This window comes from Callospermophilus lateralis, chromosome 18 (assembly GCF_048772815.1).
Source record: "Callospermophilus lateralis isolate mCalLat2 chromosome 18, mCalLat2.hap1, whole genome shotgun sequence".
In the NCBI taxonomy this organism is placed as follows: Eukaryota; Metazoa; Chordata; class Mammalia; order Rodentia; family Sciuridae; genus Callospermophilus; species Callospermophilus lateralis.
The window spans coordinates 48747737-48763799 of NC_135322.1; the positions used below are offsets into that span (position 1 = coordinate 48747737).

Genomic DNA, 16063 nt, shown 5'->3' on the forward strand with positions numbered 1-16063 from the left:
GAGAGAGAGAGAGAGAGTCAGTCTGGGGCACCATGCTTTCCCCTTCCTAACACAGGAGTCACCTCACACTCTTACATGGTGCAGCTTCCTCCACCATCGAGTGGAAAGGATGATGTGCTGTTGACTTAACAAGTCTCTGATCAGGGACATTTTAGCCGACTTTGTCCATGGCTGTCACAACACACACCTGAGGCATCTGGGATGCTGTCTGTGTACATTACATGTAAAGAAATTTCACCCAGTAAGGAATTCTGTGTAGGCAGCTTGTTTACTGAGATGCAGAGCATACTGTACTGTCCCCCGCACCTTATTGGTACTGAGTGAAACCCAAGGTTACTTTACCACTGAGCCATGTCCCCAAGCCCTTTTCATTGTATTTTGATACAGCATCTCACTAAGTTGCTTAGGACTTTGCTAATTTGCTGAGGGTGACCTCAGCCTCCTGAGTCACTGGGATTACAGACATGCGTGTGGCTTTTGACTTGGAACATATTTTAGTTCAATTTGGGGTGCTAAAACAATAAAACTGACATGACACTGGGTAATGTATAAAGAAAAAAGATTTATTTACCTCTGCCCAGGTGATCATCTCTGGTTTGGTCTTTGTTAATGTCATTCAGCTATGTCATAATATGGCAATGGCATGACATCATATGACTTTGTGGGAGAGAGATCACATGGCCAAAGAGGAAGCAACAGACAGAGAAGAGGCAGAATTGCTTTTGTAACAATGTTTTTATTGAATATTGATGGACCTTTATTTATTTGTTTGTTCATATGTGGTGCTGAGAATTGAACCCAGTGTCTCACACATGCTGGGCAAACACTCTATTACAGAGCCACAACTCTAGCCCCAGACTTGGTCTTTTAGAAAAACTCACACTCACCTCAAAGGAATTAATCCACTCCTGTGAGAGCTAATCTACTCTGAAAGACTAGCATTAATCCCTTCACAGGGCAGTCCTGAGCCCATCACTAGGTCCTACTTCTGAAAAGTAAAACCAAACTGGGGACCAGTCATCCATGATAGGGGTCTTTGAGGGGCAAACCACATCCAAACATACTATTCTGCCCCCGCCCCTCAAGGTTCACGTCCTTCTTTCAATGCACAATGCAGTCATTCCATGTCTATAGTCCTCAAAGGCTGAAACCTTGCCAGCGTGACTCCAAAGTGCAAAGTCCCAAGTCTCATCTGAAACTCAAAGGAAATGACTTCCAACAAGTTACATGGTTTCAGGATACAGCCTTGAAACAGGCACAGGGCAAATAGTCCTGTTCCAAAAATGAGGAATAGCAAGTAGAAAGGGCTCCCAGACCCCCAGCAAGTCTGAAAACAACCAAAGAAGACACTAGATCCCCAAACTCCAAGTTCAGCCTCCTAGACACAGGGCAGGGTACTGGTCCCCAGGGCCTTGGGCAGCCCCACCCCTGGGGTGATGCTGCTTTCAGCCCACATGGCAGCTCTCTTGGGCCTCTTGCCATGGCCTGTGGTTTTCCTAGGCTGGCATTGCACACTGCCAGTGGCTGTACAGTTCTGGGGTCAAGAGCAGTGGTCCCACTCTCATGGCCTCACTAGGCATTCTGGTGAAGAATCTTTCCCGTGGCTGCACACCACAGCTTGGCCTCCAGAACTTTCCTTTGAAACCCCAGGGAAGCTGTTGTGCCAGCAGAGCCATTGGATTCTCTGTACCTGCAAAATAGCACCACTTGGGCATCACCAAGGTCTGTTGCTTGCTCCCTTTGGAGCAGCATCAGGAGTCATGCCTGGGCTTTCGTGAACCATACCTGGACAGACCAGAGCATTTTGCTAGAACACAAGGAGCAGAATCCTGAGACAATGCTGGGGCCCCTTCCATGGTCTTCTGGGCTGTTGATGGAAGGGCACCTGGAAGATTATGTGTAGGCCTCAGGCCTTCTCTCCCATGGTTTTGAAGCAGAGAGCCTGGCTCCTTCCCACCCATAGTTATCTCTTTCCCATCCTCTATATTCTCACCCAATCTCCCATTTTGCTACTTAGGTGGGCAGACTGTGATAGTCCCAGTGTTTTATGCTTTCCTTTGTCAAGTATGATTGTAAATCTCAATGAAAATGACCAAAAAATAGCCACACAGCTCCTTCTATATTTTGTTTAGAAATATTCTCTGAATCCTCTAGATTGTCAATTTCATATTTGGCCTTCCATGATGTCTTTAGGCATGAATACAGTGCATCCAAGTGTTTGCAGTGATCAAAGGGAGTCTTTCTTCTAATTTCCACAGATGGCTCCCACTGTGGATGGGATGAGGAGAACCTTTTAGCAGGCACATTCAGAATCAAAGCCTGGGAGTCCCTGAATAAAATGGTTCCCAAACTAAAATGGTGGATATGATGCCAATATTGATCTCATGCCAATACTGGCTCAAAATTAAGAATGAATAGAACTAGAGAGGTAATTCAGTAGTATAGTTCTCCTGGGTTCAAACCTCAGTCCTGAAAAAAGGCAGAAAGAAAAAAAGTAAGTTGCCAGCAGATTGGGAGTCTGTGGAGAGCTTGCTTTTGGCTTTTTCACTCATGGAGGGCACCTTCTCACTGAGTCATTACATGGTATAAGGGACAAATAATGCTTCCCATGACCGTATTGCAGCCAGAATTAAGGACAGGCAGTCAATGTAGATAGGTAACAGGGTCGATGGAGACAATGGAGGCCAGGTGGAGTCCAGGAAGTTGGAGACCACCCCTGGGAGACTGGAATGGTAATGCCTCCTGAGCACTTTGTCTACCAGGATTCCTGCCTATACTGCCCTCCTAGAAGGGGGTTCATGAAGCACCCCCTGAACAGACAGGGAGCTGCTAGTTAAGGCCCCTGGGATGCAGCTCCCTTCCTGCCCCATCATTCTACCTTGGCCCTTCCAGCCCACCTGCTTCTCACCTTTTTGCTATTCCTGGGCCTAGTCAGGAAGGAAGAGATAAGGGGGAAGAGAGCAGGAAAACAGAAAGCCTAAAATGTCTAAAAGGTGCAGGATGCTCTCACTTCTTGGGATACCAGGATACCAGGATGACCAGTTCTTTCTCCCAGGAGAAGTCTGTATTACTACTTTTTGAATAAAACCTCCTTTATCGGCTTGCCTTGGCACTTCTCTAATGTTCAGACTTAAACATTGGAGGAAGAAGAACTCTCTGCAATAACCGGTAGTTTTTATCCTAACGCTTTTTCTCTTGGTACCTGGGATTGAACTCAGGGACACTCAACCACTGAGCCACATCCCCAGTCCTATTTTGTATTTTCATTTATTTATTTTTATTTCAAGACAGAGTCTCACTGAGTTGCTTAGCACCTCAATATTGCTGAGGCTGACTTTGAATTCCCCATCCTCCTGTCTGAGCCTCCAGAGCCACTGGGATTACAGTCATGGCCCACCACACCCAGCTACGAACCTAACTCTTAAAACCATCATATTGGAGATTAGGTTTCAATGTGTGAATTGGGTGGACACAAGTTTTGAGACCCTAGCACCTACAGCCCAAGATCTCAGCAACCAAGTTTGCAAACTACTGGAAAATGTCTGCCTATTTAAAACAACCACTTTCCCATCTATTTCCATCCCCACACTTGTGGGAAGCAGGACTGGGTTTTTCCATTGACTCTAGAGCCTGGGTCAGCTGAGTATGTCCAGGAGAGCCAAGTGGCATCCTCAGAGTCCTGTCTCCTGAAGTTGGCTCTTATTCTCTGTGAATCTGCAGACACTGTGAGCCCCACACTGACATGATTATAACACATCTGAGAAGATGCTTCACTGTGTGGTGTGTCCTGGAAGAGGTCTTGGAGTCTCAAGAGTTCCAGACAAGAGGTTCTTGTCCCTGGTCCCCTGAGAACCTCTCCCTCCAGTAAGGTGTCCCTCTGTCTTGCAGAATTCCCCCTGCAGCCTCCTGACCATCCCCCACTCACTATGGCATCCACATCATTGATTTTCCTTCTCCCCTCATTGCTCTTCCTAAGCTTCTCTGGCCCCTCCTATGAAAACCCCCTCATCTTTTCTCATTGAACACAGGTAGCAAATAATACTCAATGTGCCTCTGGGTTCTCTCAAATCTTTTTCTCTCAGACATTCACAGGCTGGATTTCTCATCACAAAGGATGAGACTTGGGAGTCCCCCACTCTCCAACCTCTGACTGACATGCCCTCCTAGGGCACCAATTTTTCCAGGGGAGATGGCTCCCTTGTTTCCATTCACTACATTTAAGCCCAAAGACATTCATGAATTTCAGGCAAAAGATGATAATTCCATTTTGTCAACTGGGCCACCAGGGCACAGACAAGGTTAACAGTAAGCCTGCGAGACCCAGCACAGGAAAGACTTTCCTTTTGGTGAAGCCTGATGGGTGCAACATTATAACATTTACTGAGTTCTTGTGAACATTCCTCTATGTTTCATTTCTGCAGAAGCACACTGTATTATACAAAGGGTTTCCATGATATTTGGTAGATTTTTAATAGCTTTTAAAATTGCTTTAGTGTAGAATGTGTGTGTGTGTGTGTGTGTGTGTGTGTGTGTGTGAGTGTGTACAGTGCTAGGGACCACACCTACCTCCTTGGCCTGCTAGGCAAGCACTATAACACTGAGCTACATCCATTCACAGCTCAGTGTGAAATAACTTACATACAATTAAATTAATCTCTTGAGTATACAATTTACTCACTCTGAGGTAATATGTAAGATAAGCAAACACCACCACCACAAGTTTTACTAGTTTCTTTTGCTTCCTAAACTTCCTCATGCCCCTTTGTAGTCCTTCCTTGCCCTGAATCCTGCTCTAAGGCAGTCACCTAATTGCTTGTTCTTCTAGTTGGCCTTGCCCCAAATATGATACAAATGGACACTTTTAGGAATTACTCTGTCACTTCACATCCTATTTTTGAGATGCAAGCAGATCTCAGATTCCGTTTCCTTGTAGGCGCACACCACATTTTATGCACTGACCAGTTGATACACATCTGAGTGACTTCCATTTTTTTAACTAATTCTAATGAAGTTCTTAGGGACATTATCAGAAATTATTTATATGGACCCATGCTGTCATTTCTGTTGAGGAAAGACCTGAGAGGAGAATTGTTGAGTCATATGGCAAGTGTGTGTGGAAACTTTAAGGGAAATACCAAACTCTGCTCCACAAAGACTCTGTCACTTTGTATCCCTACCAGCCATTTATGAGGGTACCAGTTGCTCCATATCCTCTTCAACACTTTTCTGATGGTCTTAGATCAAATTGTATTTAAACCACGTGTTGGGGGATCTCATTGCAGATGTTTGTTTTGACTTCTAGACTCTGCCTCCATCTTCCATTCTCTCTCTCTCTCTCTCTCTCTCTCTCTCTGTCTCTCTCTCTCATCTCTATATATGTATAAGATATAATATATACAAACACATACACAGATACGCTGCTGAGACTCTTCTTCATTTCACATTATTACTATTATCTTGGTCATTGTCAAAGCCAAGGCCTCAGTAAGATGGTGCCATAAATGGCAGAGCCTATGGGAACCTTCACCCTAGCAGTCTCCAGATTAGGAAGAAGCACTTGTTGTCTAGTTGACACAAAGGAGCTTATAATAGGACTGAGCTGGGAGGGGCCCAAAGCCCAGCTATGCATTAGATCAGGAGACTGAGGGCAGAGTAAGCATCTGCCCAGGAAGGGGCTGGGACGATGGCTTGGAGCAGAGAATACTGCAGAGGAACTGAATCTACAGCAGCCTTGTGGATTGGGTGGAGGTCAAGGAGAAGAAGTGTTCTCAGCATGCTGTCTCCTGACATCTGGATGAAGCTGATTGCTCCCCAAAGTGGCTGAGAAGGACACAAAACTGAGCTGTAAGAGCCCATGGGGGGTGGGGAGAATCTAGCCAAGGACAGTTTGCAGGGGATCCTCTAGGCTGCCTGAAGTTGAGCCCCACACCCCTTCATCAGGGAAGTCAGGTTGAGCAGGTCCTCCTAACCCACACTGGCTTCCATTCACCCATGCAGGGCTCAGGATGTTTCAGAATCTCTCAGAGACACCTAATCTCTGGGAGTTCCCTGGACAGGCAGGCACTTGTTTCACATCTTTCCAATGGATAAGTGACTGTAAACTGGACCTTGGTCATGTGTTGATGGGGTATCTACAGAAATGCCTTCACAAAGAAGGGTCAGACTGAGAAGGGAGGGGCCCTCAAAGGTTCTCAGATCATGGTGTTAGAAGATTAGGAACTATTGAAGGGCACCCAGTCAGCTAGGAAGGTCACAGTCACACCTCCCTGCCACTGTGCAAGCAGTTCCCCTCACTCCAGCAAGGACACCTGTATTTCTCCATCTCTGGAAATCTCCATTCTGCCCCCCCCCCCAGAGAAGCCTCCCAGGTTCCTCCAGTTACATCCAGCTCTCTGCTCCCTCCTTTCCTCCCCAACACCCTCATGGGCCTGTGACTGCAAGGACAGAGAATTAGTGACTCCAGTGTGAGGAGAGGGGTCCTGGGATCTCAGAGGGGCTGCAGAGGCTTGTGGCACCTTGGGAGGTGCCCAAGGGAAGAAGAGGGGTAGGGCCCTGCCTGCTGCACAATGGCTCCATGACCTCTGAGAGTTCAGAGTGACTCTCCTGCAGCACACACCTTGCAGGGCACCTCCCATTTCCCAGCCTCCTCACTGTCAGGTTCAAATTCCCCCTGGGCAGAATGCTGCTCTGCATTTCCAGGTGAAGCCCAGGAATACAGAAGCAGCCCTGGGAGCCGACCATGTGCCTGCATCGACTTCCTGCCTGGCTCATCCTCGTGGCCTATGGGCTCCTGATGCTCCTCATCCAGGGCCAGGGTGAGGCTGCCATGGGGAGGGTGGTAGAGACCGGGTTGGATCTGCCAAAGTGCACAGAGACAGAGCCTGAGCCTGGAGGGAAGGCACCAGGGCGGGGAGTTGGTCGAGGAGACAGATGAAGGGGATGAGGGGCAGGAGGGTGAGCCAGAGAGGGTCAGAGCTGCCTGAGGACACCCCCATGGAGGAGTGAGCTAGTGTGAGGGGATTCTGATGGGTTTGTGAGCATTTAGGTGAGAGACAAAGAGAGTAGTATGTAAGACCTGGACCCTAATTAAGACCGAGATGGGCCTGTGGAAGATCCCAGGACTGGGTGGGCAGAAGACTGTGGGAATGGAAACCAGTGAATGGGCAAGTCAGAAGCCTCTTGGCAAAGGAACAGGGACAGGGTCCTTTCCCTCCTGTGTGTGGCTGTGGCTGTAGCTACTACTCACCCTTGGATAATAACAACAGCAATTTAAGAGCTTGCTGGCTACATTTGGGCTCTGAATGTTTTGACCCCTTGGACACAGAAGTGCTGGCATCTTCCAAAGGGGCCACAGTCAAGGTTACTGGCCCTGGGGGTTACAGAAACCCCGGGAACCACTTCTCAAAGCTGATCTGAATGACTGGTGAATTCTCTTCACTGGTCAACCTGAACTGGCATGGCTTGGATTGTTCTAGGATAAAAGCGATGTGCTCTGTACCTGCTAGAAGTCTCTAGGCCCTTATCAGAAGGTGTTGGCAGGAGAGCACCATGCCCAGGGAGTGTCAGCAGCCCTGGATCCCTCCCACCCCAAAGGCTCCTATTGTGGGCGTTGGACATAGACCCAGCTTTCCCAGTCTAATCTCACAGAGGAATCCAGGCTCGCCTGTCCCCTTGGACCACCGCTGACAGGCTTCCTCCCTTACCTGGCGTCTTAGAGAACAGGAAGATTTTTCTAGCTTCACTGACAGATTCTATTTTCAACAGTCTTTTTTTCTTTAACTCATGTCCAAAAATTAAAAAAAGAAAAACTGAGTCATGAGAGAGTATAGAATTGAGTCCCACAGTCTTCTGCCCACCCAGTCCTGGCCCCTCCACAGGCCCATCTAGGTCTTGAATAGATTCCAGGTCTTACACACTCCTCATCTTTGTCTCTCATCTAAATGGTCAAAACCCCATCATTTCTGATGTGACCTTTTCCACGTCTAGACATGGTGACACTTCACACCCCTACATATATACATGGGTGAGATTCCTCCTGCTGTTTCATGCAGGGCTTGTCCTCAAGGAAGCAGCTACATAATGTCAGCAGACTGTGAGCAGGAGTATTTCGCAGGCTTTGTCCTTTGTAGTAACTAATATCAGGCATTAGTAGCAGTGGCCACATGAGTTACATGGACCAGGATCCCATCTGGCAAGGCCTTGTGTGGAGACAGCATGTTGGTAGGGACAGGAGTGTGCATTTGGACTTGGAGGGATGCTGGCCAATTTCCTTCTCTGGTTCTGTAAGTGTATGCTGCCCTGGCCTGACCTGTTCCAGGTAGCTTCAAACATCAGATCCTAGCTCATCTCGTGGGAGAGAGGAGGAGGTTTGAAGTTCTTAACATTTTCTTATGGAAACCAGCTCAGATCTGCCAAACTCTAGAGTGAGAACTGGAGCCTGGGGGAGGGAAGGCTCCAGTGATGTGGGAGCTGGGGAGATGTCAACAATAGCAGGAGGCCTGTGGACCTGACTGCTAACTACCTGCACCCTGAAGCACAGAGAGGACTGGGCATCCTGAGGGCTACACAGCACCCAAGAGTGGGCCCATTCTGGGGTAGAGAGAAGAGTTAAACCCAACATGCCCAACATAAACTTTTAATAAATATCATGACTTGGACAAACCAGATATATCTAACTTGACTTTCCACTGCCTCCTTGCCCTGATCCCCAACACCAGTAGGGACAAGACTTTCATGCCCTGAACTCATAGCTCTCCTCCCACAGTCTGTTTCTCCTTACATGAATGATGCTTCTTTATCATTTCTTGTCCTATCAAGTATGAGATCCTTAAGGATAGGAATCTTTAGTTCCATTCCCATAGTCCTCCTATTTATTGCGTGACACGACCTGGCACAGTGAGTGCAATGGACACTCTTGTCCCATCAGCCCAAAAGACATTCTGCTGGTAGTTGCTAGGGCTGAAGGATGGTGGCAAGTCACAGGGGCCTGGTGAGCCTGGAGGGATAGGCTGTGACCCGGTTGAGTGATAGTGGTGGTGGGGATAGGAACAGGGATGGGCAGAAAGATTCTGAAGTGAATGTTGACAGATCAGGCTCCTTCCACAAGGCTGAGCTGAGGAGGGCCAACCAGGCCCAGTGCTGTGGGCCAGCAGCTGAGTGGGCAGACCTGAGCCTGAAATGCATCTCTCTGCCCACAGGCCAGGACTCAGTCAGCCCCATCCGGACCACCCACACAGGGAAGGTGCGGGGCAGTCTCATCCACGTGAAGGGCACCGATGCTGGGGTCCACACCTTCCTAGGAATTCCCTTTGCCAAGCCACCTGTAGGACCACTGCGCTTTGCAGCCCCTGAGCCCCCTGAACCTTGGAGTGGTGTGAGGGATGGGACCTCCCACCCGGCCATGTAAGCTCTCCTGTGAAACCTCAGGGCTGGGGTGAGCCGCAGTGGCTCCTTCATCTACACTGCACTGCCATGCCTGGTGCTGTAGGTCAGTGGTAATGTGTTTTTAGCAACCTAATGCACTGGCTTTGAAACCTAGGACCTAACTAAACAAATATATAGAAATATATCCCTCTGCATTGGGGCAATTCCCACACTCATTTTTCCAATGCAAGAGTAACTTTGCCAGGCCCCTGCCTCAAGGTTGGAGCCGAAAAAGCATTAGCTCCAGGTGCTAATGCAGAAACACATGTCCTGGATTTGACTTACTCCAGTTGTTCTCTCCCACCAGGGGACATGTGTCTGGTAGAGGGTCGGCTTGGCTCTGTGAACCTATAAAAGATCTTGACTCCAGCAGTTGATGGTGCAGATCTCTGAGGAGGGCAACAGTGGTGGCTCCTTGGGGACCCCACCCACAGGGCCAAGGGAAAGGGGCATATACTTATAGCTGGAGACTCAGTGGAGGGGTGAGGTTTTCTGAGAGTATCGAGTTGGGCTGTGGGATGCCCCATCACCCTTCTGTGAGAAACTAACCTCCATCCACTCAGGCACCACCTGTGTGAGGACACCTATGCTGTTCCAGGCCTGAGTGGAGATAGTAAAAAATAGTGACTGTCAACAGGGGCAGCCAGTGTTTCCCAGTCAGGGCCCTAGAGTCAGGATTGCCCAGCCTCAGAAGGAGGTGGAATCAGGTGCTCAACAATCTTGAGGCCTCCCTGGGGGTCTAGGCTCCATCCCAGGTTCCCCCGAGCCTGTGGCCTGGAACTCAGTGGGAAATGACTTAAAAGAAGGATCATGTGAGGGCAGCCATCAGTTAAGGCAGGGAGTGAGGTTGTCTGGGATCGAGTCAGGACCTGAGGTCTGAATTGACCACTGCTCAGCCCCTGGAGTAACTGTATTCCATTGTCACCAGGTGTCTGCAAAATACAGATAAAATGAATACAGAGGATCTGAACCTTCAAAGTATAAACTTGCCTCCCATCCCCATGTCAGAGGACTGCCTGTACCTCAGCATCTATGCGCCTGCACATGCCCATGAGGGTTCTAACCTGCCTGTGAGTGTTAAGTCATGGTCAGTGGAAGGGTGGGAGAACATTTCCTTTGTAATGTGTTTCGAAGCTGGATTGGGACATGGTTCAAGGTAGAGAGATAGCATAATGCTGTGAAGGCCTGGGATTGACTCCAAGTATTACATAAGAATACCAATGACACTGGAAGACACAGGTTCAGCTGGCCACTACTGTGATGTGAACTACCATGAAAATTTCTCATTTCTCCAAGAAGGCCTCTTAGGCAGGCAGGTAGCTAACCTAGAAATGGAGTCAAAGAACCCTGGATGCTCTCAGAGGCCAATGTTCTGTCCCACTGATCAACTCCCCAGCTTGTATCCAGCAGATCCATGCAGGTGCCCAAAGCTGCACTTTGAGATCACTACATTCCATGACCATGGATTAATTTGGGGTCCAGAGATTGGATGACACTTTAAATTAATGCTCAAGTGGGGTAATCACAGAAACATCACTTTTCTTTTCCCTTCAGAGTAGTTCTGAGGGAAATTGTTCCAGGTTCTGATTCATGGGTAGAACCCACAGTATGGGAGGCCTGATCATCCAAGTTGAACTTACTGTCACCAGTGCCCCAGGTCATGAAGTCCTACTAGAGTTCTGTGTGGGTAGCTACACAACCAAAGTGGTGTTCAGACTAGGGGTTCAGCCAGGATGGGATTGGGCAGGGTGTCCACCACATGGTATATCTCCTGATTTCCCAGGTGATGGTCTGGATCCATGGTGGTGCCTTGGTGATGGGCTCAGCTTCCATGTTTGATGGTTCTATTCTGGCAGCCATTGAAAATGTACTGGTGGTCACTATTCAGTACCGCCTGGGAGTTCTGGGCTTCTTCAGGTGAGCCTGGGACAGGGATGGTCAACGGAGGCTGAGTAGACAGAGGACCATCCAGTGATCATCATCCTTGCATTTCTCAGCACTGGAGACCAGCATGCCACTGGCAACTGGGGCTACCTGGACCAAGTGGCCGCCCTACGCTGGGTTCAGCAGAATATCGCCCACTTTGGAGGCAACCCTGATCGGGTCACCATTTTTGGCGAGTCTGCAGGTGGCACTAGTGTGTCCTCACATGTGGTGTCTCCAATGTCCCAAGGACTCTTCCATGGTGCCATCATGGAGAGTGGGGTGGCCCTGCTGCCTGACCTCATCACCAGCTCATCTAAAGTTGTCTCCACAGTGAGTATCCTTTACTATCCAAGGCCAAATCTGCTGCCTCACCCTTCAACTTCAGAGCCTCTGCCACTGTGTCTATTCCATGAGAACAAAGACCATGCAGGTGTCTCCAGAACTAGCCAATACCCTAGAGTTTCTGAGGAGCTCAAAGGTCAGAATTCACACACTTCTGCCTCAAGTGGTTGATTTTGCTGTAGGGTCTGCAAGGGTACACACCCTGGGGGCCTCATTCTCCGAAGACCCATGTAAAGCAGGTGTGATGGCTCCTCTGGCTGACACCTGAGCTTCAGGGAAGGTGGAAGGATTTCATACTTGCTGGAATACACAGATGGTTCCCTTTGAGAATTATGGGTAACCTGCAACAGCTGAGACCTTAGGCAGCAACCCCCTCCCTGTCTGGAGGGATGATTCAGCCTCTTTTTGGTGCCTTTACAGATGGTGGCCAACCTGTCTGCCTGTGGGCAAGTAGAGTCAGAGGCCCTGGTGAGCTGCCTGCGGGGCAAGAGTGAACAGGAAATGCTGGCTGTTACCAAGGTAGGGCTGAATGGACTTTAGTGAGGAGACAGGGGTTATGATGTAAGGAAAATACAGTGATTTCTACTGTGGAACAATGATGTCATTTCCAAGGCTTGATATTCTTGTATCCTCATAGTTCTGGATGGGAATTGAGACAAAAATATGCTAAACCAGGTGTAGAATCTCTGAATGTTGGTGTGAGAATCATGGGATGAGTAGGATGCATTGGAAGTAACTCAGGTGTCATTAGAAAAGAGACTTTGCTTCCCATAATCATGGACTTTGTATGCCCCCTTAGCCCTTCAAGATCATTCCTGCTGTGGTGGATGGGGCCTTCCTACCCAGGCACCCCCAGGAGCTTCTGGCCTCTGCTGATTTTGAACCTGTTCCGAGCATCATTGGTGTCACCAATGATGAGTATGGCTGGCTTCTTCCCATGGTGAGTCCCTTCTTTAAATTCCCGTGATAGTGTCAGGTGGGAGTGGTTTGGACTTCGTACTTCCTGGTCATCTCACCCCCAACTCTAGACTATCTTTTCACCACACAGATCTTGGGCCCCCCTGAAATCCAGAAAGACGTAGACAGAGAGACCATGCGAGCTGTTCTGCAGAGAATATCAACACAGAGGGTGAGACTCCTGAAGTCCTGGGCCAGGCAAGAGTGCAGCAAGACACTCTTCCTTTTCAGGAACAAAAATTGATCTATGTAAATTTGTGAGTGGGGCCACCACACAGCTTGACACCTTTGCCCTACTTCCTGAGACATCCCAAACCCCAATCCCTATGCTTTAGATCCTGCCTCCCTGCCCCAGAGATTGCCTAACCTGACTCTCCCTGATCCCCTGGACTAGATGAAGTTGCCTGCCGAATGTGCTGACCTATTGATGGAGGAGTACATGGGAGACAACGAGGACCCCCACACCCTCCGACTCCAGTTCCAGGAGATGATGGCGGACTCCATGTTTGTGATACCTGCACTCCAAGTAGCACACGACCAGAGTAAGTGAATCTGAACCTGAATCCTGGCTTCCTAGGAGACAGCTCAGAGCTGTGGGTCCCAGGTGAGGTCTGGTGTCAGGTCCTGACACATGTCTTTTTTCCAGACCCTGGTCCCAGGCACTTGAAGGCCCTCATCTCAGTTAATCCTTATGGCTAGAGTAAGAGATAGACATCACACACATTTTACAGAGGCGGGAACTATGGTAGTGGCACTCAAGGACTTGCCTGTCACCATACAGCCAGGAAGTCCAAGATATGACTTAACAAAGAGCCTTCCAACTACACCCTGATCCATTTTGAGCTTCCAAGCCACTGTGAAGATTCAAACAGTGCTGGACCTAGCAATCTTGACACCAACAGTGACACATCCTGTCCACCCTCCAGGTTCCCATGCTCCTGTCTACTTCTATGAGTTCCAGCATCCGCCCAGCGTCATTAAGGACATGAGGCCTCCACATGTGAAGGCTGACCATGGTGATGAGGTAGTCTTTGTCTTTGGATCCTACATCAATGGCATCAGAGGTGAGTTCTCCTTGTTCCACAGAAGTATTCTCATGGGTACAGGGTGGCAATCACTCTCATGGTACAATGAGAAACTGGGGTAAGAGCGAACATGGGATCCAGTGTCTTCCATATTACAACTCAATGGGTCATTCCAGGGTTAGCCCTTTCCCAGTCCAATCTATGCTCCTTCCACCTATTGCCAACCCAACTGTGGTGTCTAGCCTAGGAGAAGAGGGGGTTGGGTAAAAGCCTAATCATTTCTTAAATGACTTCACAGTGTCCAAAAGAAGGAAATTTCTATGCACGGAGGAGCCCAGTGTTAATTCAGTTAAAGGCTGGGAGGAGGAAAGGCAGGTTGCACAAGCAGAGGGCCTGGCCCCAGGACTGTTGTGATAGGGAAGGGACACAAGCCTGGGGCTGGGGTGGTGAGTGTGGCACAGGAGTGAACAGGACCTGGACCCTTGCCTTCCTCCTCCCACAGTTGAGCTCACTGAGGAGGAGGAGCTGCTGAACAGGAGGATGATGAAGTGCTGGGCCAACTTTGCTCGAAATGGGTGAGGACACCTGCACATCTCAGCCTCCCATGGGGCACGAGCCCTCCACTGCTCCCCTTGTCTGAGGTGACCCCATTAGCTATTGTGTCTCCTTCATCACATCTTAGCCCCCTACCCAATGGGAAGACCCACACTAAAAGAGGGTGCTATTTGGGTACAGGTCACTGGTCTCTTCTCACAGTGGTCCAGAGGGTGAGCCATAGTGCTGGGCTACCATGGGAGCCAGCTTCTCTCAGGGAAGGGCAACACAGGCCAGATTGCTCTGCCCTGTGTGGAATGACATAAGTGAGAGGTCATTACTTTCCTACATCAGGACACCTCTCCCCATTCTCAATACCCCTGTGTGCCTGGCTGGCTGCCCTGTTCATAATTTGGGTTGAAGGTCAGGTCTGAGTTCACCAGAGCTCAGACTGACCCTCGCCCTGCCCTGCTGGGAGGGCATGTGCACAGGAACCCCAACGGAGAGGGCCTACCCCACTGGCCACTGTTCGACCAGGACCAGCAGTACCTGAAGCTGGACATCCAGCCTGCTGTGGGCCAGGCCCTGAAGGCACACAGGCTGCAGTTCTGGACCAAGACCCTGCCTCAGAAGATCCAGGAGCTAAAGGGGGCTGAGGACAAGCACACAGAGCTCTAGCTTCCTTGTCAGGAAGAGAGGGGTGTGCTAGGTGTGATGGGGTCTTCCTGTGGTGCCCACACATGCCCACCCACGAACCAGGGTTGACCCACTTGTTTACATAGCTATTCGTCCATACACTTTGCCATGGGTCTTCTCTTGTTAGACACACTCAGTAATTGCCAAGGAGGCTGTGGATGGGTAAACTAGTTCATGCCCACCTTCCTCCTCACCCCACTGTGCCTGAGTCCCTCCCTCCCTTCCTCCCCTCTCCTTCCCTACAACCCCTCCTATCCCCTCCTCCCAGTTGCCACACCCTCCCATGCTGACAAAGAAGTTTTAGGAGGCGTAGCTGGTACTTTTCTGAACCCCTTGCCCACCTCTCAGCAAGTACCCCATGTTCTCATACCAGTGGGACCTCTGTAGAAAACCTGGACACCACAAGCCCCAGGGTTTTACTCCAATAGGCTCCTGTAACAGTAACAGCAACAGTAACAACGACAACAACTCCAATAATAACCTAGCTCAGCATGGTGGCACATGCCCATAATCCAAGCCACTCAGGAGGCTGAGGGAAAAGAATTACATATTCAGCCCAGGCTGACCACTTGGGGAGACTCGAGCTCAAAATAAAACAAGTCCCGGGAGAGTAGCTCAGTGGAGTACTTGCTAAGCATGCACAATGTCCTGGGTTTGATCACAGTCCTACCACCTAAATATCAACAAATAAACACAATAAACTGGGTAGCTCATAAACAATGGAAATGTGTTGTCTTCTGTGTTGGACGTGACAAGTCCAGAATCAAGGTGTTAGCCGATTTGTTGTCTGGGGAGGTCTTGCTTTGGTTTCTAGATGGCACCTTCCCACTATGTCCTCACTTGGCAGAAGGGGCAAATAAGTTCTCTTGGGGTTATTTGACAGTTCCTAATCCCTGTCCCCTCACAATGATTCATCACTTTCATACTGGCTTTCTTTCTTTCTTTCTTTCTTTCTTTCTCAATGAAAGCCCAGGTAGTAGACTGATTTTATTAGTTATGCATTTTTTTGTGTGTTTGTGTGTGTGTGTTTGTTGTTGGGGATTGAGCTTAGTGCATTACAACTTAATGCAATAGAACTTAGTTCGGACTAGGCAACCGCTCTACCACCTGAGCTCTATCCCCAGTCCATGGAGACTGGCTTTCAATGTATGAATTTGCAA

At 49.1% G+C, this 16063-nt stretch overlaps 1 protein-coding gene across 3 annotated transcripts; it reads left to right on the forward strand.

Moving 5' to 3' along the window:
• Positions 1-6739: 6739 nt before the first annotated feature.
• LOC143383459 (cocaine esterase-like) lies at positions 6740-14885 on the forward strand. Of its 3 annotated transcripts, none has more exons than XM_076838047.1 (12): positions 6740-6815; positions 9198-9402; positions 10352-10493; positions 11207-11340; positions 11421-11679; positions 12112-12210; positions 12491-12631; positions 12740-12820; positions 13043-13190; positions 13575-13712; positions 14176-14248; positions 14699-14885. In XM_076838047.1, the coding sequence occupies exons 1-12, from the start codon at positions 6740-6742 to the stop codon at positions 14883-14885; spliced, it is 1683 nt and encodes a 560-aa protein (XP_076694162.1). The 3 variants fall into 3 exon arrangements, with proteins under 3 accessions (XP_076694162.1, XP_076694163.1, XP_076694164.1); XM_076838048.1 differs by having other exon boundaries at positions 13575-13664; XM_076838049.1 differs by lacking the exon at positions 12112-12210.
• The last annotated feature ends 1178 nt before the right edge of the window (positions 14886-16063 follow it).

Bases quoted from the DNA above. Each gene is read 5' to 3' on its own strand.
- LOC143383459 (XM_076838047.1), top strand. From the start codon at position 6,740: ATGTGCCTGCATCGACTTCCTGCCTGGCTCATCCTCGTGGCCTATGGG. The intron at 9,403-10,351 runs GTAAGCTCTCCT...CATTGTCACCAG, and splicing joins GGGACCTCCCACCCGGCCAT to GTGTCTGCAAAATACAGATA. The intron at 13,191-13,574 runs GTAAGTGAATCT...TCCACCCTCCAG, and splicing joins CCAAGTAGCACACGACCAGA to GTTCCCATGCTCCTGTCTAC.